This window comes from Giraffa tippelskirchi, chromosome 7, assembly GCF_054371585.1.
Source record: "Giraffa tippelskirchi isolate mGirTip1 chromosome 7, T2T-mGirTip1v1.2.pri, whole genome shotgun sequence".
Taxonomy (NCBI): Eukaryota; Metazoa; Chordata; class Mammalia; order Artiodactyla; family Giraffidae; genus Giraffa; species Giraffa tippelskirchi.
The window spans coordinates 16,747,332-16,764,313 of NC_137281.1; the positions used below are offsets into that span (position 1 = coordinate 16,747,332).

The following is a 16,982-nucleotide window of genomic DNA, read 5'->3' on the forward strand; positions in this document are numbered from 1 at the left end:
TTAATCAAAACCATCTTTATTACTTAAAGAGCATCCTGTCATCAGGAGCACAAAGTGGGGGCGTCCCAGATGGCAGAACAATATTTACATGGGGGGCAGGAGGGTGGTCTCAGGGCTGAGTGGGCCCGCCACTGTGGAGGACCTTGGAGGGAAGGGAATCCTTGGACCTGTGGGCTGGGCCCAAGAAGAAAAATGTTCCATCCCTGGCCCAGGGTGAACCCCATCACGTGGGGCTGGGGCCCCTTAGATCAGCTCGGGCCCTGGAGGCGTGCACAGCGAGGAGAAGCCACAGGTCAGAGCTGGGTTACCATGCCGCTGGCTTCGGAGTGAGTCTGGGGAAAGACAACTAGGGGCTTCCCCCAACGTCCCACAAGTGCCCACCCCTCTCCAGGAGCCCCGTGAAAGCCATCTGTTCCCTAGGGTGACCCCTTCTAAGCCCTATAGGTTTCCAGAAAACCCTGCCTCCCTTTCCCGCTCAGAGTCCCAAACCCTCCCGCCCTCTGGCTCCCATCTGGGCTCAAATTTCACCTTTATGGCCTGGAAGATCCACTCCCGGAAGTCACTGACTTTGGTGTAGACGCCTGGCTTCTGGGCCAGGGCACAGCCGGTGCCCCAGCTCACGATGCCACATAGCCGCCAACGTGGCGTCCGAGAGATGCTATCCTCACACACGAAGGGGCCACCACTGTCGCCCTGGTGGGGGACGGAAGGCCTGGCTGGAGGCCGAGACGGCTGTCCGGGAGGCCCTCCTCGGAGGGCCGGGGGCTGTGGTCATAGGGCCCTCTGGCCCTGAGATAGGGAGCCCGACCGCCCAAAGCCTATGTCTCCATCCCTGGGGAGGCTGGGGCCCTGGACGCCCCACAGCATCCCTCACCTGGCAGGCATCAATGCCACCCTCAGGGTAGCCGGCACAGAACATCTTGGGCTTGATCTGGTTCCCGTAGAAGTCGGGGCCGTTGCAGACATCATTGCTGATTATGGGGACTCGGGCCTCCTGGAGCACCCCAGCCTGTTGGCCTGGGGGTGTGTGGGCAAGGCTGGCCAAAGCTGGGGAGCATGCACACCCCCTCCCCTCCCAGTGCCCACCTGGGCTGCTCAGTGTCCCTACACCCTCGGGGCCAAGAGGCATTCGTGTAGCCCGACTGCTCTTCTCCAGCCCGGCTCAGAGTCTCCCTAAGGCAGCTTCCCAGCAGAGGACAAGACTCACCGTAGTACTGTGTGTTGCCCCAGCCAGTCACGGTGCAGATCTTGCCATCCACCAGGGCCTGCCCGGCAGCCGGGAGACATACAGGCTGGATGTATTCTGTGCGAGAGACCACACCGGTCTGGGCCCCTGCTGGTCGGCCCTGCCTGGGACAAACCTCGCTCCAGCTGCCCCAGCCCACCCTTCCCTCTGTTCTTTCACAATCACCACCACAGAAGTCGCTTCCTATAAACAACAAGGTCCCACTGTATAGTGCTGGGAACTATATTCAATACCCTGTGATAAACCATAATGGACAAGAATATGAAAAAGATATATATATGTGTGTGAATGTGTGTGTGTGTGTGTGTGTGTGTGTGTGTGTGTGTGTGTGTAACTGAGTCACTTCACTGTATAGAGGAAATTAACACAACATTGTAAATCACTGTACTTCAATACAGGGCTTCCCCAGTGGCTCAGCGGTAAAGAATCCACCTGCAATGCAGCAGACATTGGTTGGATCCCTAGGGTGGGGAGATCCCCTGGAGGAGCGCATGGCAACCATTCCAGTATTCTTGTCTGGAAAACCGCATGGACAGAGGAGCCTGGCAGCTACAGTCCATGGGGTCACAAAGAGTTGAACATGACTGAAGCGTCCTTCAGTGCATTTTTAAAAATAAAAGAAGCTGCCTTCTATTGAGAACTCACTGTGTACTCGTGCTTTTCTGGGTGAATTCCCTTAATATCCCATCAGCTCAGATAGGTAGGGGCTATTATTACCCCCACTTAAAGAGGGGGAAATAAAACCAAGTCCAAAGCCTTAGATTGAGTCAATGACAGAGCCAGAATTTGAACCCAGGTTGGCCCAATTTCTAAGCCTGTGTTCTTAACCATGGCCCATGGGGCTGTCCCTTATCTAGAGAGTGACTTTGAGAAATTTTAATTTATTTTTTCAATTTTTTAGCCACCGTGGCATGTGGGATCTTAGTTCCCAGAACAGGGATCGAATCTGTGCCCCCCTGCATTGAAAGCGCCTCCCATTTAACTACTGGACCACCAGGGAAGTCCCTTCTGTAAGAAATTTTACTAGGCACTATCTTGAGATATTGGACTTCCACCTGTCAAAAAATCATCATAATAAACACACCAGTCTATCCTGTCCACAGTAAGAATGGCATCTCTGAGACATGACGTCCTTGTGCAGTGCACAACCCATGCAAGTGGTCCTGGCAGCCCTACTAGCAAGCCTTGCTGATGACTTCACCTGCCTGAGCTCAGAGCTCTCAGGTGCAAAATGGAAAGAATAATCATTTCCTCCCCAGAGGTGTATCGTGAGAAATTGGTGGAGTGTTGAATAGCATGCCTGGCTAATGGGAAATGCTCACGCAACTAGCAATAGCAATAAACAACAACAGCAATGATCGTTAGTATTAACTGAATGCCGGCATTGCTCTAAGCTCTTTGACTCAGATTAACCCTTTTCAGCATTTCGATAACCTTCAGGAGTCATTTAACAGATGAGGGAAACTGAGGTTTGAAGAGGTGAAGCCACACACCCAAGACTGCAGAGTTGCTGAGTATCTGACCCCATGACCCACCACTCCCCTCAGCCCCACGTCCAAACGCAGGCTGCTCACATGTATTGTTCCCTTAAACGGAGAACCAGTATCATGGACCATTCAAAAGAAAATAACCATTAAAAATAAGAACAAGGCAGACTTCCCTGGCGACCAGTGGCTAAGACTCCCAACACAGGGGGCCCGGGGTTCAACCCCTGGTCAAGGAACTAGATCTCACAAGCCGCAGCTAAAGATTCCCCATGCCACCGCTAAGACCCAGCGCAGCCAAATAAATAAACAATTTTCTTAAATTATAAAAAACAAAGACAATAATACAAACTACAAAATAGTATTGACTTTCCTGGCAGCACAGCCAGGGGCTTATAGGCACAGATTCCAGAGCCATGCAACTTGGGCTCAAACCTTTGCCATTTGCCAGCTGGGGGAATGTGGGGTATTATGTACCTTCTCTATGTGGGGAATTTCCCTCGTGTGAAAAAAAAACACAGGATCCTAAGAGAACCCGCCCTTCCCAGGCTGTTGTGACAATGAAATGACTGCATGCTTGGGACAAGCTGAGGCCAGTGGCCGCGCACAGGAGGCACGCGCAAGTGTTGGAGTTCATCCTATCATCACTATTATTGTATTCTTTCATTATTATTTTTAAGATGTTTTAAAATCTTATTTATTTAAGGCTGTGCTGAGTCTTTGTTGCTGTGAGGGCTTTTCACTATTTGTAGCGAGCCGTAGTGGTTGTGGTACTCTCTGGTTGCGGTGCATGGGCTTCTCATAGCAGTGGCTTCTCCTGTTGTGGGACAGAGGCCTAGAGCGATCAGGCTTCAGTGGTTGTGGTACCTGGGCTTAGTTGCTCTGAGGCATGTGAGATCCTTCCGGATCAGGGACTGAACCTATGTCTCCTGCATTGGCAGGCGGATTCTTAACCAATGAACCACCAGGGAAGCCCAAGATTTTTAAATTTTTTTAATAGGGACCATTTTTAAACTCGTTATTGAATTTGCTACACAACTGCTTCTGTTTTATGTTTGGGTTTTTTTTGGCAGAGAGGGCATGTGGGTCTTAGCTCCCAACCAGGGATCAAACCCACACCCGCTGCATTGGAAGGTGCAGTCCTAATCACTGGCCTGCCAGGGAAGTCCCTCTTTATTATTATTATTATTATTATCATCATCATAGTGATGCCTGCTGAAGGCTCATCATGATTGCTAAGATAACATCCTTATCATCGACATTATCATTATTACTATTACTACCACTCAGTGGCCTTCTGAAAGCTGAAGCCCACAGCCTGCTCTTAATTCAAAAGGCATGCATAGACAAGGTATGAAGGACATACTGACACCCAGGTGAGTCTTTCTCATTGACAGCAAGGAAATGCTCTGGTGAACTACAAAGGGAATAAATAACTCCTGACTTTCTGATTCATTCATAGACTTTTTTTTTCATTTTTTTCTTTTATCTTGGTAATAGCTTTTTTGGAGATATAATTCCTGTACCACACAATTCACCCACTTAAAGTACACAAGTCAATGGGTTTTAGACAGGTTTTAGATTCAGGGACTAGCCCGCCTGGCAGTAGGAAGGTACAGCCACCACCACAATTGATTTCAGAACATTTTCATCACTGCCTTTACCTCTGACCTCCCAACGTCTCTGTGCCACCCTCAAGCCTGGGGAACCACTAATATATTTTCTATCTCTGCAAGTTTACCTGTTCTGGACATTTCATAGAAATGGAATCATATAGAATGTGGCTGTTTGGGCCTGACTTCTTTCTGAGCACAATGCTGTCCAGGGTCATCCGCTGTGTACCACGGATCAGTCAGTACTTCATTCCTTTCTAACCTAATATGATTCCATTGTATGGATCTAGCATGTTTTGTTTATCCACATGTCAGATGGTAGACCGGAGAAGGCAATGGCACCCCACTCCAGTGCTCTTGCCTGGAAAATCCCACGGACGGAGGAGCCTGGTAGGCTACGGTCCATGGAGTTGCTAAGAGTCGGACACGACTGAGCGACTTCACTTTCCCTTTTCACTTTCATGCATTGGAGAAGCAAATGGCAACCCACTCCAGTGTTCTTGCCTGGAGAATCCCAGGGACGGGGGAGCCTGGTGGGCTGCCGTCTATGGAGTCGCACAGAGTCGGACACAACTGAAGCGACTTAGCAGCAGCAGCACCAGATGGTAGACATCTGGGTGGTTTCCATCTTTTGGCTACTGTAAATAATGCTGCTATGTACACCCATGCACTAGTTTTTGTGTAGCTATGTATCTTCATTTCTTTTGAGTATGTACCTAGGAGTGGCATTGCAGGGCCAAATGGTAACACTCGGACATGGTTTTCCAAAGTGGCTGCGCTAACTGCCCCTACCTAATGAATGCACAATGAGTGCCCCTGGAGATCATTTCCCTCAACACCATGAATTCTATGCCCCAGCTCCTCCTCTGTCCTCCTGACCCCTGAAGTCCCCAGGCCCAGGATCAGGCCCAGACGTACCTGTGAGGGGCAGGGTGCCGGAGAGGTGGACCAGGGCGATGTCATTGCTATTCTCCTCGCTGTTGGGGTCTCGAAAGGGGAGATAGCCCCCATGGTAGATGACAGCCTGCACCCCCAGCTGCACGCCATGGGGTGAGGTCTGGGCCACAGCACCAGCAAACACTCGCCATCGTGACAGGACCCGGTTCCGCCTACCGAGGATAGGAGGGGAGGGTGGCCACCTGTCTGGACACAGCCTCCCCCAGCTCACCGCTCCCCAGCCTCTCCCCTCAGTGCCCCGGGGGACACTCACTCAGGGAAGCAGTGGGCGGCTGTCAGCACCCAGTCCCTGGAGAGCACGGACCCCCCACAGAGATGTGCTCCATCATAGCGAAGGCTGACTTGCCACGGCCACCTGCCCAGGCTGGTGTCCTGGCCGCCCACAATGCGATCAACGGGCAGTTTTCTGTGGCCACAGTCTGTAGGGAGAGGGGCGGTCAGGGGCCAGGGGGAGGCCTGGACTCCCTGCCCTGGGGGTCTGAGAGGTCACGTCCCGCTCTGGGGAGAGCGAGTGGACACGCTCTTAACCTGAGGGGTCTCAGGAACATGGCTCTGCTCTAGGGGGAAGGGGTCTGTCTGAGGAGACACAGCCCCATCTGTGGGGACCTAAGGGGACATGGCCCTACTTTGGGAGTCTGAGGAGATGTGGACCCCTCACCCTGGGGGAGTCTGAGAGGACACAGCTGCATCCTTGGAGGAGCTAAGAGGATAAGGCCTGTCTGGGGGTATCTGATGGGACATGGCCCTGCCACGGTAGGGGCAGGGAGTCTCAGAAGAGGGCTCTGAGTTTTGGGGTCTCACCTTGGCAGCTGGTAGCCAGGAAACGGCCTCTGGGACAGTCACTGTGGGAGGGACAGGGATGAAGACACAGAAACAAAAAGAGGCCAATTAAGACAGAGGAAAGGCACCCAGGGGAGCGTGGGTGTCCAGGGGTGGTGGGGCCCGCGGCGTGCGCCCCACCCGCCCGCTGCCCTCCTCACCACACGGAGAGGACCTCGAGCAACCTCCGGGCATGCGGCAGCCTCCCCTCGTCCACACAGAAGAAGCCCGACGTGCCATTGGCGCCTGCCGTCCGCACGTCCAGCTCCAAGTAGTCCAACGCCCTGGGCAGGGCAGCGGTCAGACCTGTGCCCCCCGCCCTCCCAGCCCCCCACCAGGGGCACCCCGGGTACCTGAGGAAGCCCATCTCCTCGCAGCTGAGCCCCGCCACCCTGGCGTTGGAGCGAGAGGAGCAAAGCAGGCGCCACGTGCCCTCCGTCTGGTCGAACACCGTGAGCCGAGCATCCGCCGGGCCGACCTGCACTGCAGGGCAACAAGAGGACCGCCTGGGTCACCTTCCCGCCCGAGCCCTCCCGGCCTCTTCTCTGCCCATGCCAGTCTAGTCCTGAGTCCTGGCACGCCCAATCGGAGCACCCCGGGCTCCGTACATTTGCGACTGCCTCTGGAAGGGCTCAGGACTCAAGTTGGACCAAAGATTAGGGGTCCTAAGACTCTGGCTGCATCACCATGGGGAAATCGGGCAAGGTGGGGGAGGGGGTGTTCCCTTGCCACCGGGATTCCTAAACTGGTTGCCCAAGAGCTGGAAGCTAGATTTGTCAAGGTCCATCTTTGCCTCTGGGGGTGGGGAGGGGGCCAGTGGTGATAAACCAATATAGAGGAAAGCCAGGAGATTCTGAAAGCATTTTTATAGCTCCTTAATGGAATCAGGCTTAAAGAACCTCCAGAATCGTTACTTAAGTGAGTTAATAATTTCCCTTTTTGTTTAGCCAGTTTCTTGGTTTTTCCTTTTCTCTTTTGCAGCCTGAAGATCCTTGACCAATACATCATATTGCCAAAATATCTAAATAGATTTCCTATAATCTTAAAAAAGAAATTATCTTTTTTCTGCAGGACTTGTCAGAGCCTTGAATACATACTAAATTGCAGGATAATTATTCAAGCAGAGGATGCAGTATTCATTCATTCGTTCATTCAACAAGTGTTAACTAGACACATACTACATGCCCGGTCTTATGTGGGGTGATGCTAGGGAACATAAAAATGACCAAGACATCTCTAGGCTGTACCCTCACCAAGCACAAGCTCCATCCGTAGGGGAGACAGACAGCAGTAAAGAAAAAAAATCACCCAATCAAACACAGCATCACAAAGTATGACAAGAAGCAGATACACAGCAAGGCTGCAGAGTGCTTATGGGGGATTCTTCCTGCCTGCTTAATGCACTGAAAAGTGATGCTCCCCTCAGCCCCTCCCAGCCTGCTCCTCACACATGGCCAGAGGACCCTTGCCCACACCTAAGCCAGGTCACAGCCCTTAGGCGTGCTTTAGCAAACACTCAGTCTGTGCCAGACTCTATCTTGGGTGATGAACAAATCAGACAAAACCCCCAGCTGTGGGGAGCTCAAAGGCCAATGGGTGAGATGGATAACAAACAGGAGAGAGAAGTAAAATAGATGCTGTGTCACAGAAGAAGGGGCCTGGGAGACAAGTCGAGCTTGACAGAGAGGCAGGGGAGTGCTGACATGGGGAGAAACAGGAGGTTGCACTTTCCTATAGGTGGGCAGGAAAGGCTGCACTGAGAAGGTGGTATGCAAGCAGAGATCTGAAGGAGGTGAGAAGGCAGGTGAGGGAACAGAGAACTAGGCCAAGAGAATTCCAAGTGCAAAGATCCCAAGGTGGGGGCGGGGTTGTTGAAGGAACAGCAAGGGGTCTGGGCAGAGTGAGCGAGGAGTGAGGGCTGAGCCAGGAGGGCCTTGATGTGACTCGGGGGCTCACAGGCACCTTCTGGCTGTGTGTAGGGAGCAGACTGTAGGGGGCAGGATGGGACCAGGGAGACCAAGGAGGAGGCTGTGTGATATTCCAGGAGGGAGAGGATGGAGCCGGGGCCAGGGTGGGGGGCAGTGGAGGAGCAGAGTTCAGATTTCGCAGAGAATTTGTGGGTGGAGCCCCCAGGATCTGCTACGATTGGATGTGGGTGGAAGGAAAAGAGGGGCCAAGGGCAATTCCAAGGTGTTTGGTCCGAGCCACTAGAAGGATGAGCTGCCACTGACTGAGATGGGCAAGGTGGGAAGGAGTAGGTTTGGGGAAAGATCAGCTGTGAACCCCTTTTCTCCAGAGCCTCCTGCATGGCTGGTGTTCTGAGAGCACATTCTGAGACAGTGAATCTGGTCCAAACTCAACTATGCATCCTTGGAGGAAGAATTTGGTGAGGCCACACCCAAGCTGAGCAGTCTTCCCACAGCCCCACAGATCTGAACAAGGGGAGGCAGAACTTCCGGGGAGAACCCTGTCCTGCTGAGGACAGAGACAGGCAAAGAGAAGATTTGCATTCAGACCTGAGTGACTCCAAACCCCAAGCTTTTAATGTTGCCTGTGACTGCAATCATGAAACTAACATACACTAGCTCCTTGGAAGAAAAGCTATAACAAACCTAGACAGCATATTAAAAAGCAGAGATGTCACTTTGCCGACAAAGGTCCATATAGTCAGAGCTATGGTTTTTCCAGTAGTCATGTACGGATGTGAGAGTTGGACCCTAAAGAAGGCTGAGTAACAAAGAACTGATGGTTTCAAACTGTGGTGCCGGAGAAGACTCTTGAGCGTCCCTTGGACATTAAGGAGATCAAACCAATCAATCCTAAAGGAAATCAACCCTAAAATATCAACCCTGAATATTCATTGGAAGGACTGATGCTAAAGCTCCAATACTTTGGCCACCTGATGTGAAGAGCTGACTCACTGGAAAAGACCCTGATGCTGGGAAAGACTGAGGGCCGGAGGAGAAGGAGACAACACAGGATGAGATGGTTGGATGGCACCACTGACTCAATGGACATGAGTTTGAGCGAACTCCAGGAGTTGGTGAAGGACAGGGAAGCCTGGTGTGCTGCAGTTCATGGGATCACAAAGAGTCAGACACGACTGAGCAACTGAACAACAAGACAGCCTCTCGAGCAACTTTCCTCCTAAGGGTTAAACAAAAAAGGCACAGTAATAACACTGGTGAAGGAGTGGGTGGGACAAACTGAGAGAGTAGCACTGAAACATATACATTACTATATATAAAATCAATAGCTAGTGGGAAGTGGCTATGTAACACAAGGAGCTCAATCTGATGCTCTGTGACGACCTAGAGGTGTGGGATGGGGTAGGGAGTGGGAGAGAGGTTCAAAAGGAAGGGGATATATAGCTAATTCATGTTCTTATACAGCAGAAACCAATATAACATTGTAAAGCAATTATCCTCCAATTAAAAATAAATTTTAAAAATAGTAACACTGACTACACTTCCTGGGGATGGGCTGACGCCATGCTATGTGTCATATCTGGGGGGTTCTACCCCACAACCATCCTGGGAGGAGAGAGACCATCTCTATGCCCATCTTACGGAGGGGAAAACTGAGTCTTAGAGAGTACATACTTGCCCCTGAGAATATAGCTAAGAACTATCAAAGTCAGGATTTAAATCCAGACCTGACAACCTGCATACCCCTGCTCCTTCTGTGGCTCTCATAGGGACGCTTATCAGCCCCTTTTCCCCAAATATACTCATGTACGGCCTGTACTAGGAGTTTCCTGGTTAACTGGCCTTAATTATGGCTTCCTGTTCTGGGATGGGGCCCAGAATGTCTGGTACCTCCTCTGGGTGATACCTACCACCCCTTGAATTCCCAGACCAAGACTTGGGGTTCGAAGCACCAGCTGGAGTGGGAGTGAATTCTTATTTTTTAAATGACTTCTCCGTGCTCCAGAGATTGTGATTTCCAGAGGTGTGAGGATTTAGGAAAAAATTATCATTTTATGTATGTATTTGGAGGGAGGAGCGGAAGGAGGAGGAGGGAGGGAGGAAGGAATATCAAATGTCCCCTCCGAGTATTTTTAAAGCTATATTCTGGGCCACTGTTTCTCACTTTTAAACTCTTTATTTTTGTTTGTATTATTTTAAGCCATGCAGAAAGTACATTCTGGGTCACCTGGTTTGCTTACCAAATTGTCTGATATACTTAGAGGTGTGAAAAATCCCAGAAAAGTGAGGTGGGGATATCATTTCTGGGTTGTTTCTGTTTGTTCATTTTGTAATTTCCCACCGTTTTTGAAAAACCCAAGTGTAATGGGAGGGCACTGTGCTGGCGACGGCCAGAATCAGGTCTGAATTGTGGCCTCATTTCTTTTCAGCTGAAGCCCAGGACAAGTTAGTTCACCTCTGAGATTTGTCTTCATGCTTATTCATTAAACAAAGGTTTCCTGAGCACCTTCTATGCACCAGACACTGTCTAGGGTGGTAAACAAAATGCCCCTGCCCTTCTGAAATTCACCAGGAGTAAATCATGAACTGTGTGAGGAGGGTCTTAGAGGGGGTGGTGGTATGCGGAGTGGTTGTGGGGGGCGGAGGGTATGGAGCCTGGGAGCAGAAAGGTCCAGCTCAGGAAAGTTAAAGCCTAAAGCCTGAGACACAGAAGTCCGTTTTAACCAAGTTGGCTGAGAGTCAAGCATTGCACGGATCATCACCTCTGCTAATTCTCACCACCAATTTCCAGATAAGGATGCTGAGAATCAGAGAGGGCAGGCCGGGTGGGAGCCTCAGCTCAGCCATGATGGTACAGGACCTGGAAACCTGCCTTCGGTGTGAGCATAAAGAGGAGGTGAGCAAAGACGGTGGTGCCAGGAGGGTCCTTTGAGAGTGAGAGAGTGGCCCGTGGGCTGGTGCCTGAAGAGTGCTGGGAGAAAGCATGAGGTGAGGGTGGAGAAGGGCGGCACCCGAGGAGCCTTGGAGTAGCGGCAGTGGCGAGCCACGGAGGCGCATCTGGTAGGTGCATGACCCCTCTGCCCTGCCATTTATTCAACGTGCAAGTCAGTACAATTCACTGGGCCTCAGTTTCCCCCATCTGCAAAATGGGGGTGATGATAAACAGCCCCGACTTCACAGGGGTCTTGTGCAAAGGCTGCAGCCAGGGCCTGGCATATGTTAGCCATCAACATGGCAACTCACTGGGCTGTTTCTTGAGAAACAATAGGGTATAATAGTTGTACACAAGCATTGGATCCAGGCTGGCTGAGTTCCAATCCCTGTGACTCGGGGCAAGTCACTTGGTCTCTCCACACCTCATTTCCCCATATTAAAATGGGCCGTGGGAAGGATTTAATGAATTAATACCTGCAAAGCCCTGAGGCCTGTGCCTGGCACAGGTAAATGCTCCGCAAGTGTCAACTGTGGTGTTTGACCTTGATGGACTTCCTTTCTAGATGTTCATTTTCTGCTCTTAATGTGAGCTGAGTCCTTTACGGAACTAGATGGGCCTCGTGGGAGTGAAAAATGTGTCCCATCACCCAACTTACCCTTTCTTCCTGCTGCCCTGGGCCACAGAATGGCAGCTTGCGGTTAGCATTTTAAAAGATTCATTCATTCGTTCATTCATTCCACAATTAGTTTCTACATCTCTTAGTTTTTCCACCTATGGAAAAACTCAAACGAACTTTTTGGCCACCCTGGTATTTATTCGTGTGACCATTCCTGCCTCCACATCTCTTCCAGTCAAGCCTAAGTGCTATTCCTGGTGCCATCATGTGCCCACAGTGTGTCCTCTCTAGCCCTCACTTTCTACATCTGTAAAATGGGAACAATGACAGCAGCTACCACCAAGAAGCAATAGAAAAAGGTTGGCTGAATTCATACAGTACCTCTATCTCTCAAACATGTATTGACCATGTTCCACAATAAGAAACTCATGTTTACATAATGATGTAGCCCCAAACTTCCCTTTCCTGGGTGAACTATGGCATTGCTCCAAGCCTCAGTTTCCCCATCTGTAAAATGGAGGGAAAAACAGTCCCACCTTCATAAAACCCAAAGAAAAGATTAACAGAACTTTTTCTTATGGAAAGAGATGCACTCTGATTTTTTTGATCGAATCTGTTTCATACTTTTTTAAATGTGGTTTTCAACTCACTGATTTCATGATGCACTTAATGGATAACATGTTTAAAGTCTGAAGAACACTGGGTTAGACCAGCCACACAGGTCCATAAGCACCACCAGCATTCCTGCAGGCATTCGGGCATTCATTAAAAAAATCCTTTCACTGAGTTCCCACCAGCTGCAAGTTCCCTCCAGGGCTCCCCAGAGGGTCTCAGCCCGCTCTACTCACCTGGATACAGCGGCTCCTGATCACTCCTGAGTAGAACAGTCACTGCGGAGAAGGCAGAAGTGAGGGCAGGCAGGCTGGGGGCTGCCAGGGGCAGGGGAGGGTAGAGGTGCAGAGGTCTGTCCACTCTCACCGATGGCCCAGGATGCTGCCCCGATGCCTGTCAGGAGCAGGATGGTCCCCACAGTGAGAGCTGCCACCTTGGGTCCGGAGCAGCATGGCACAGTCCGGCCACCTGCAATACACACCATGCTGGGGCCACTGCCAGGTCTGTCTTCACCGTGGCAAGGGGCCAGCTCTGCCCTGCCCCCCAGCGTTAACCTAGCACGCCTGAGCCTGCCCTGCCCTGGGTACAGTTTCTTGGGGCGAGCAGTTGGCAGGCCTGTCCCTCCCCTGCGGGGAGGATGACCAGGTGCCCAGCCCCCCAGGGCTTCCAGCTGGGAAGGGGTGTGGCTGGGACAGTTGCCACCCTCCCTGCCCACACTCCTGGCACTGAAGGGACTTCTCCTTCCCAATGACGCTGTGCTCTGTATCTCCTTCTCAGACCTCTCACTTCTGCTAACTTTCCCAGAGGTTCTTGGAGCCTCTTGGGGGCTGTGACCCCTGACCTTTGCCCTTTTGGCAACTCTCTTCCCTGCTGTTTGGCATTTCCTCACTGCCTCATTTCTTTCTGCTGTTCCAGACCCTCTGTCCCTGGGAACCCCCCAAAACCAGACCTCTCCCAAAGGACCCAGCTCCAACGTCAAATTGATCCCAGAGGTTGAGAACCTACATTTGGAAATTTGTCAGCCTCACTTAAAAATATTGGCCTTGGGAATTCCCTAGTGGTCCAGTGGTTAGAACTCCATGCTTTCACCGCTGAGGGTGCAGGGTTGATCCTTGGTCAGGGAACTAAGATCCCACAAACCATGTGGCCCAGCCAAATTAAAAAATATATATATTGGCCTTACCTACTCCTATATATGGGACCTTGGGCAGGTACTATCAGCTTTTTGAGCCTCAACTTCCTCATCTATTTAATGGGCATCCACCTAGCATTCACCTCTAAAAATAATATTTGAAGGTTCTTTCAAATAATTAAGAGTCGTACTCTTACCAGATGCCTTATGTGCCAAGCACTGCTCTGAATGCATTAAATTATTCAGTCCTTATCTCAGTTATGATTCCTATTTTTCAGACAGGGGAAACTGAGGCTCACAGAAGTGGAGCCACCTGCCCAAGGTGACTCAGCCAGGGAGAGGTAGTACTGATTTGGCACTGGGATCCAGACTTATAACCACTAAGCCTTGCCACCCTCTCTGTGCTATAGTAGAGCAAATTCTCAATAAATGCTTTTTTTCTTTTTCATTTTTATTGGTCAATAAATCTTTTTAAATCATTATAGCTGTGTGGTCTTGGACAACTCCCTTCACCTCTCTGGGCCTCAGTTTTCTCATCAGTAAAATGGGGGTTTATTCACTCGTGGTCCTATGGAGCATCCACTGTGTACCTGGCACCATTCTAGGCTCTGGGGACACATCCCTAAACAAGAGAGCTGAGATGCTGGCTCTCACAGAGCTCACATTCTCATGTGTGTAAAGTGAGGGGGAAACCAAAACAAGCAAACAAGTAAATGAACTTGATCATGTTCAGAACATGGCCAGGTCCATGAAGAAAATGATACGGGTCGGGGGCAGCAGGTCTTCTGTGGGGTATTCAAGAAGGGCCTCCCCAAGAAGGGGCTTTTGAGCTGAGACCTGAGGGCTGAGACCAGCCAAGCAAACAGCTCTTATGAAAGGGCCCAGTGGGCAGAGAAGAGCAGCCTTGAGGCCAGAACAAGCCTGGTGGGTGAGAGGGCAAGAGAGGCCACTGATGTGGCCAGAATGGCATGAGTTTGGGGAAGGCAGTGGGGCCAAGGCTGGGGCCAGCTGGGGAGGCTTGGCAGCCTGAGGAGAAGAGGAATTTTATTCCCAGTGCAACAGGGACCCTGGGGCTGAAAAGCCAATCCTTTGGCTAGGGATTGGTGGGGGGGGGGGCGGGGAGGGGCCCGGGGGGACCAAAGAGAAAAGGCAGCTGAAAGCCTTCGCTGGGCCTGGCGTGCACCCGACTGCCCCTGGCATCTGCAGGACCTTCCAGTTCTGCCATCTGGGTCACGGCCGTACGGCTGATGGGCACGGGGCCAGGCCAGCACCCAGAAAGGAGCGGGGAGCGGTCGAGGACCTTCCTGCGATGGCTATTGTCTGAGTCTTAAGAATTTGAGAACCCAGCCATTCTTGTCCAGGCGCTCCTCCCTCCAAAGAGGCCCCAGCAGACCAGACCAGCCCAGTCCCGGCTGGCTGACCCCTCCCTGTCTCCCTAAGGGGCCTCTCAGGCCCCATCCCCACCTTGCTGCTGCTGCTGCTTAGTTGCTTCAGTTGTGTCCGACTGTGTGACCCCTTGGACTGTAGCCCGACAGGCTCCTCTGTCCATGGGATTCTCCAGGCAAGAATACTGGAGTGGTTTGCCATTCCCTTCTCCAGGGGATCTTCCCAACCCAGGGGTTGAACCCAGGTCTCCTGCACTGCAGGCAGATTCTTTACCACTAAGCCACCAGGGAGGACCTTGTCCCCACCTTGGTCCCCAACCATATTCCTGGTTTCAGTGGAAGGTCCTGGCTCCCCACGCCATCAGGCTGGTCCTGGGTCCTTTGTTTCCAGATGTGCCTGCGGAGCTTTGGGCCACTCAGAGCCCAGGCTACAGGCCCTGGCCTGACTGCTGGGGCAGGAAGCACAGCCACCCTGTGTCTCTTAAGATAAGAGGAGAAACTTGCTCCATGCCCTGTGATTCAGGAGACTTCGGCCAACCCCCAAACAGGTGCCTCTGCTGGGACAGGAAGCGTCCTCACCCAAGTTCTTCAGAGAGGCATCTTGACTGCGTATCTTTGCCAAGGCAGGAAGTGTCCTCACTGCACGAGAGGGAGCATCCTGGTGTGATTCCTCGGGGCGATAGAGCCCGGTAAGCCCGGGCCCCCGAGTGTCCCCCTGAGACTCCGCTCCCTGTTCCTTCAGGGGCGTGAGGCTGCCCTTGTCTCCTCACAGGGCAGTTCCTCTGCCTCCACCATTTGGCTGCAAAACCCTCCCAAGTGATGTCCTTGGTTCCTTGCCTCTGAAACTCCACCCAAACAGCTCCGTGTCTGTCCTCGTGTACCCAACTCCGACTTCCCGAACAAAATTCTCTCCCCGTCTGATTTCTGGGACACCACCCTTGTCCAATTTGCTTACTACTTCTCAATCTCCTGACCCCCCACACGCTCCCTAAAATCTGGGGTTCACAGGGCAGCCCCGGCCTCCTTCCCCTCATGCCTCCCTAATCCGCCCCCACAGACTGTGTTGCTTTTCTGTCCCCAGCTCTGGACTCTGCTTAGTCCTAGGTTGGGGGTCCTGCAGCCTCTTAGAAGCCTCCCCCTGGAATCCCCACGCTCCATCACACCTCCCAGGTTCCATACTGGGCTCCAGGTCTCCCTAAGTCCCCAGGTCCCATCTCAGAGGTCCTCATCCTCAGGTCTGTCCCTGTGTGCAGAACACCTCCCTCTCCCCACGGCTCAGGCCTTCTGAGTGTCTCCTGCCCACTCTCTCCTTCCCTGCCTCTGCCCCCTCCAACCCCTGGGCTCAGTCTCTCCTTCTGGTCAAGCCTCCACATGGAAACCTGGGGGGTCTTCCCAAACAGCAAATCCAACCTGTCCCTAGAACCCTCTATGGCTCCCCAGTGCCTCTCAGGACACAGTCTAAGGCACTCAAGCCCATGGTGCCAGGCCCTCTAGGATGTAAGCACAGCTATCAGAGATCTGGGGGTTGAACATGTTTTCTCCAGTTCCAAGATAGCTATAAGGGTCCTTACCACACAACTGATAGAGCTTCCAAAAAGCAACCAAAATGACAGGACTTATACAAATTTAAAATAAAAAAAAGAAAGAAACGAAGAATAACCACCAGCGCCATCTTGTGGAGAGAGCCAGCACTGCCCAGGCATGGGCGGGCTTCTCACCAGAGTCCTAACAGAACTTGGTCCAGCCTGCGTGTCTCATCACCCTCCCAGCTCCATTTCCAAGTTTACCTCCAGAAATCCCGAATTATCTACATGCCACCATACACCTGGCAGATTGTCACCCCCAGCTGTTAGCCTTGCTCTTCTCTCTGCCTGGCACACCTCCTTACTCCTGGCTCATTCTGAGTGTCAACGTAGATATCACCCCCTCTGATTCGGAGTCCCCAGGGAGCACCAAGAGCCGCCCCTTGGGCGTACTTCACCAGCAGAATGGTAACACAAACGTTAGCATAACTGCCAGTGTGTGTGTCAGTGTCAAGCTGCTTCAGTCGTGTCCGACTCTGTGACCCTATGGACTGCAGTCCACCAGGCTCCTCTGCCTATGGGATTCTCCAGGCAAGAATACCGGAGAGGGTTGCCATGCCCTCCTCCAAGGGATCTTTCCCACCCAGGGATCAAATCCCTGTCCGTTATGTCTCCTGCACTGGGAGGTGGGCTCTTTACCACTAGCGCCACCTAGGGAGCCCAACCCCATCT

At 51.9% G+C, this 16,982-nt stretch overlaps 2 protein-coding genes across 5 annotated transcripts in view; both read right to left on the reverse strand.

Moving 5' to 3' along the window:
• Positions 1–16,982, reverse strand: part of HPN (hepsin) — a 20,604-nt gene continuing 3,622 nt past the window's right edge. Inside the window, exons 1-12 of one of the 4 annotated variants that reach the window (XM_081517009.1) lie at positions 14,807–14,940; positions 12,577–12,678; positions 12,447–12,488; positions 6,473–6,602; positions 6,281–6,403; positions 6,102–6,142; positions 5,554–5,719; positions 5,262–5,452; positions 1,208–1,303; positions 875–1,017; positions 529–693; positions 1–332 (exon numbers count right to left, since the gene is read on the reverse strand). In XM_081517009.1, coding sequence (XP_081373135.1) covers positions 294–332; positions 529–693; positions 875–1,017; positions 1,208–1,303; positions 5,262–5,452; positions 5,554–5,719; positions 6,102–6,142; positions 6,281–6,403; positions 6,473–6,602; positions 12,447–12,488; positions 12,577–12,678; positions 14,807–14,891 — 1,323 coding nt within the window. In that variant the 5' untranslated portion in view covers positions 14,892–14,940 and the 3' untranslated portion in view covers positions 1–293. Of the gene's footprint in view, positions 694–874; positions 1,018–1,207; positions 1,304–5,261; positions 5,453–5,553; positions 5,720–6,101; positions 6,143–6,280; positions 6,404–6,472; positions 6,603–12,446; positions 12,489–12,576; positions 12,679–14,806; positions 14,941–16,982 lie in introns of those variants that run through there. The other 3 variants (XM_081517011.1, XM_081517008.1, XM_081517010.1) reach the window with 3 other exon arrangements.
• The window catches only part of SCN1B (sodium voltage-gated channel beta subunit 1), a 17,574-nt gene continuing 14,381 nt past the window's right edge, over positions 13,790–16,982 (reverse strand). Inside the window, exon 4 of the transcript XR_014060992.1 lies at positions 13,790–14,340. The gene's annotated coding sequence lies outside the window, so the exon portion shown is untranslated. The remainder of the gene's footprint in view (positions 14,341–16,982) is intronic.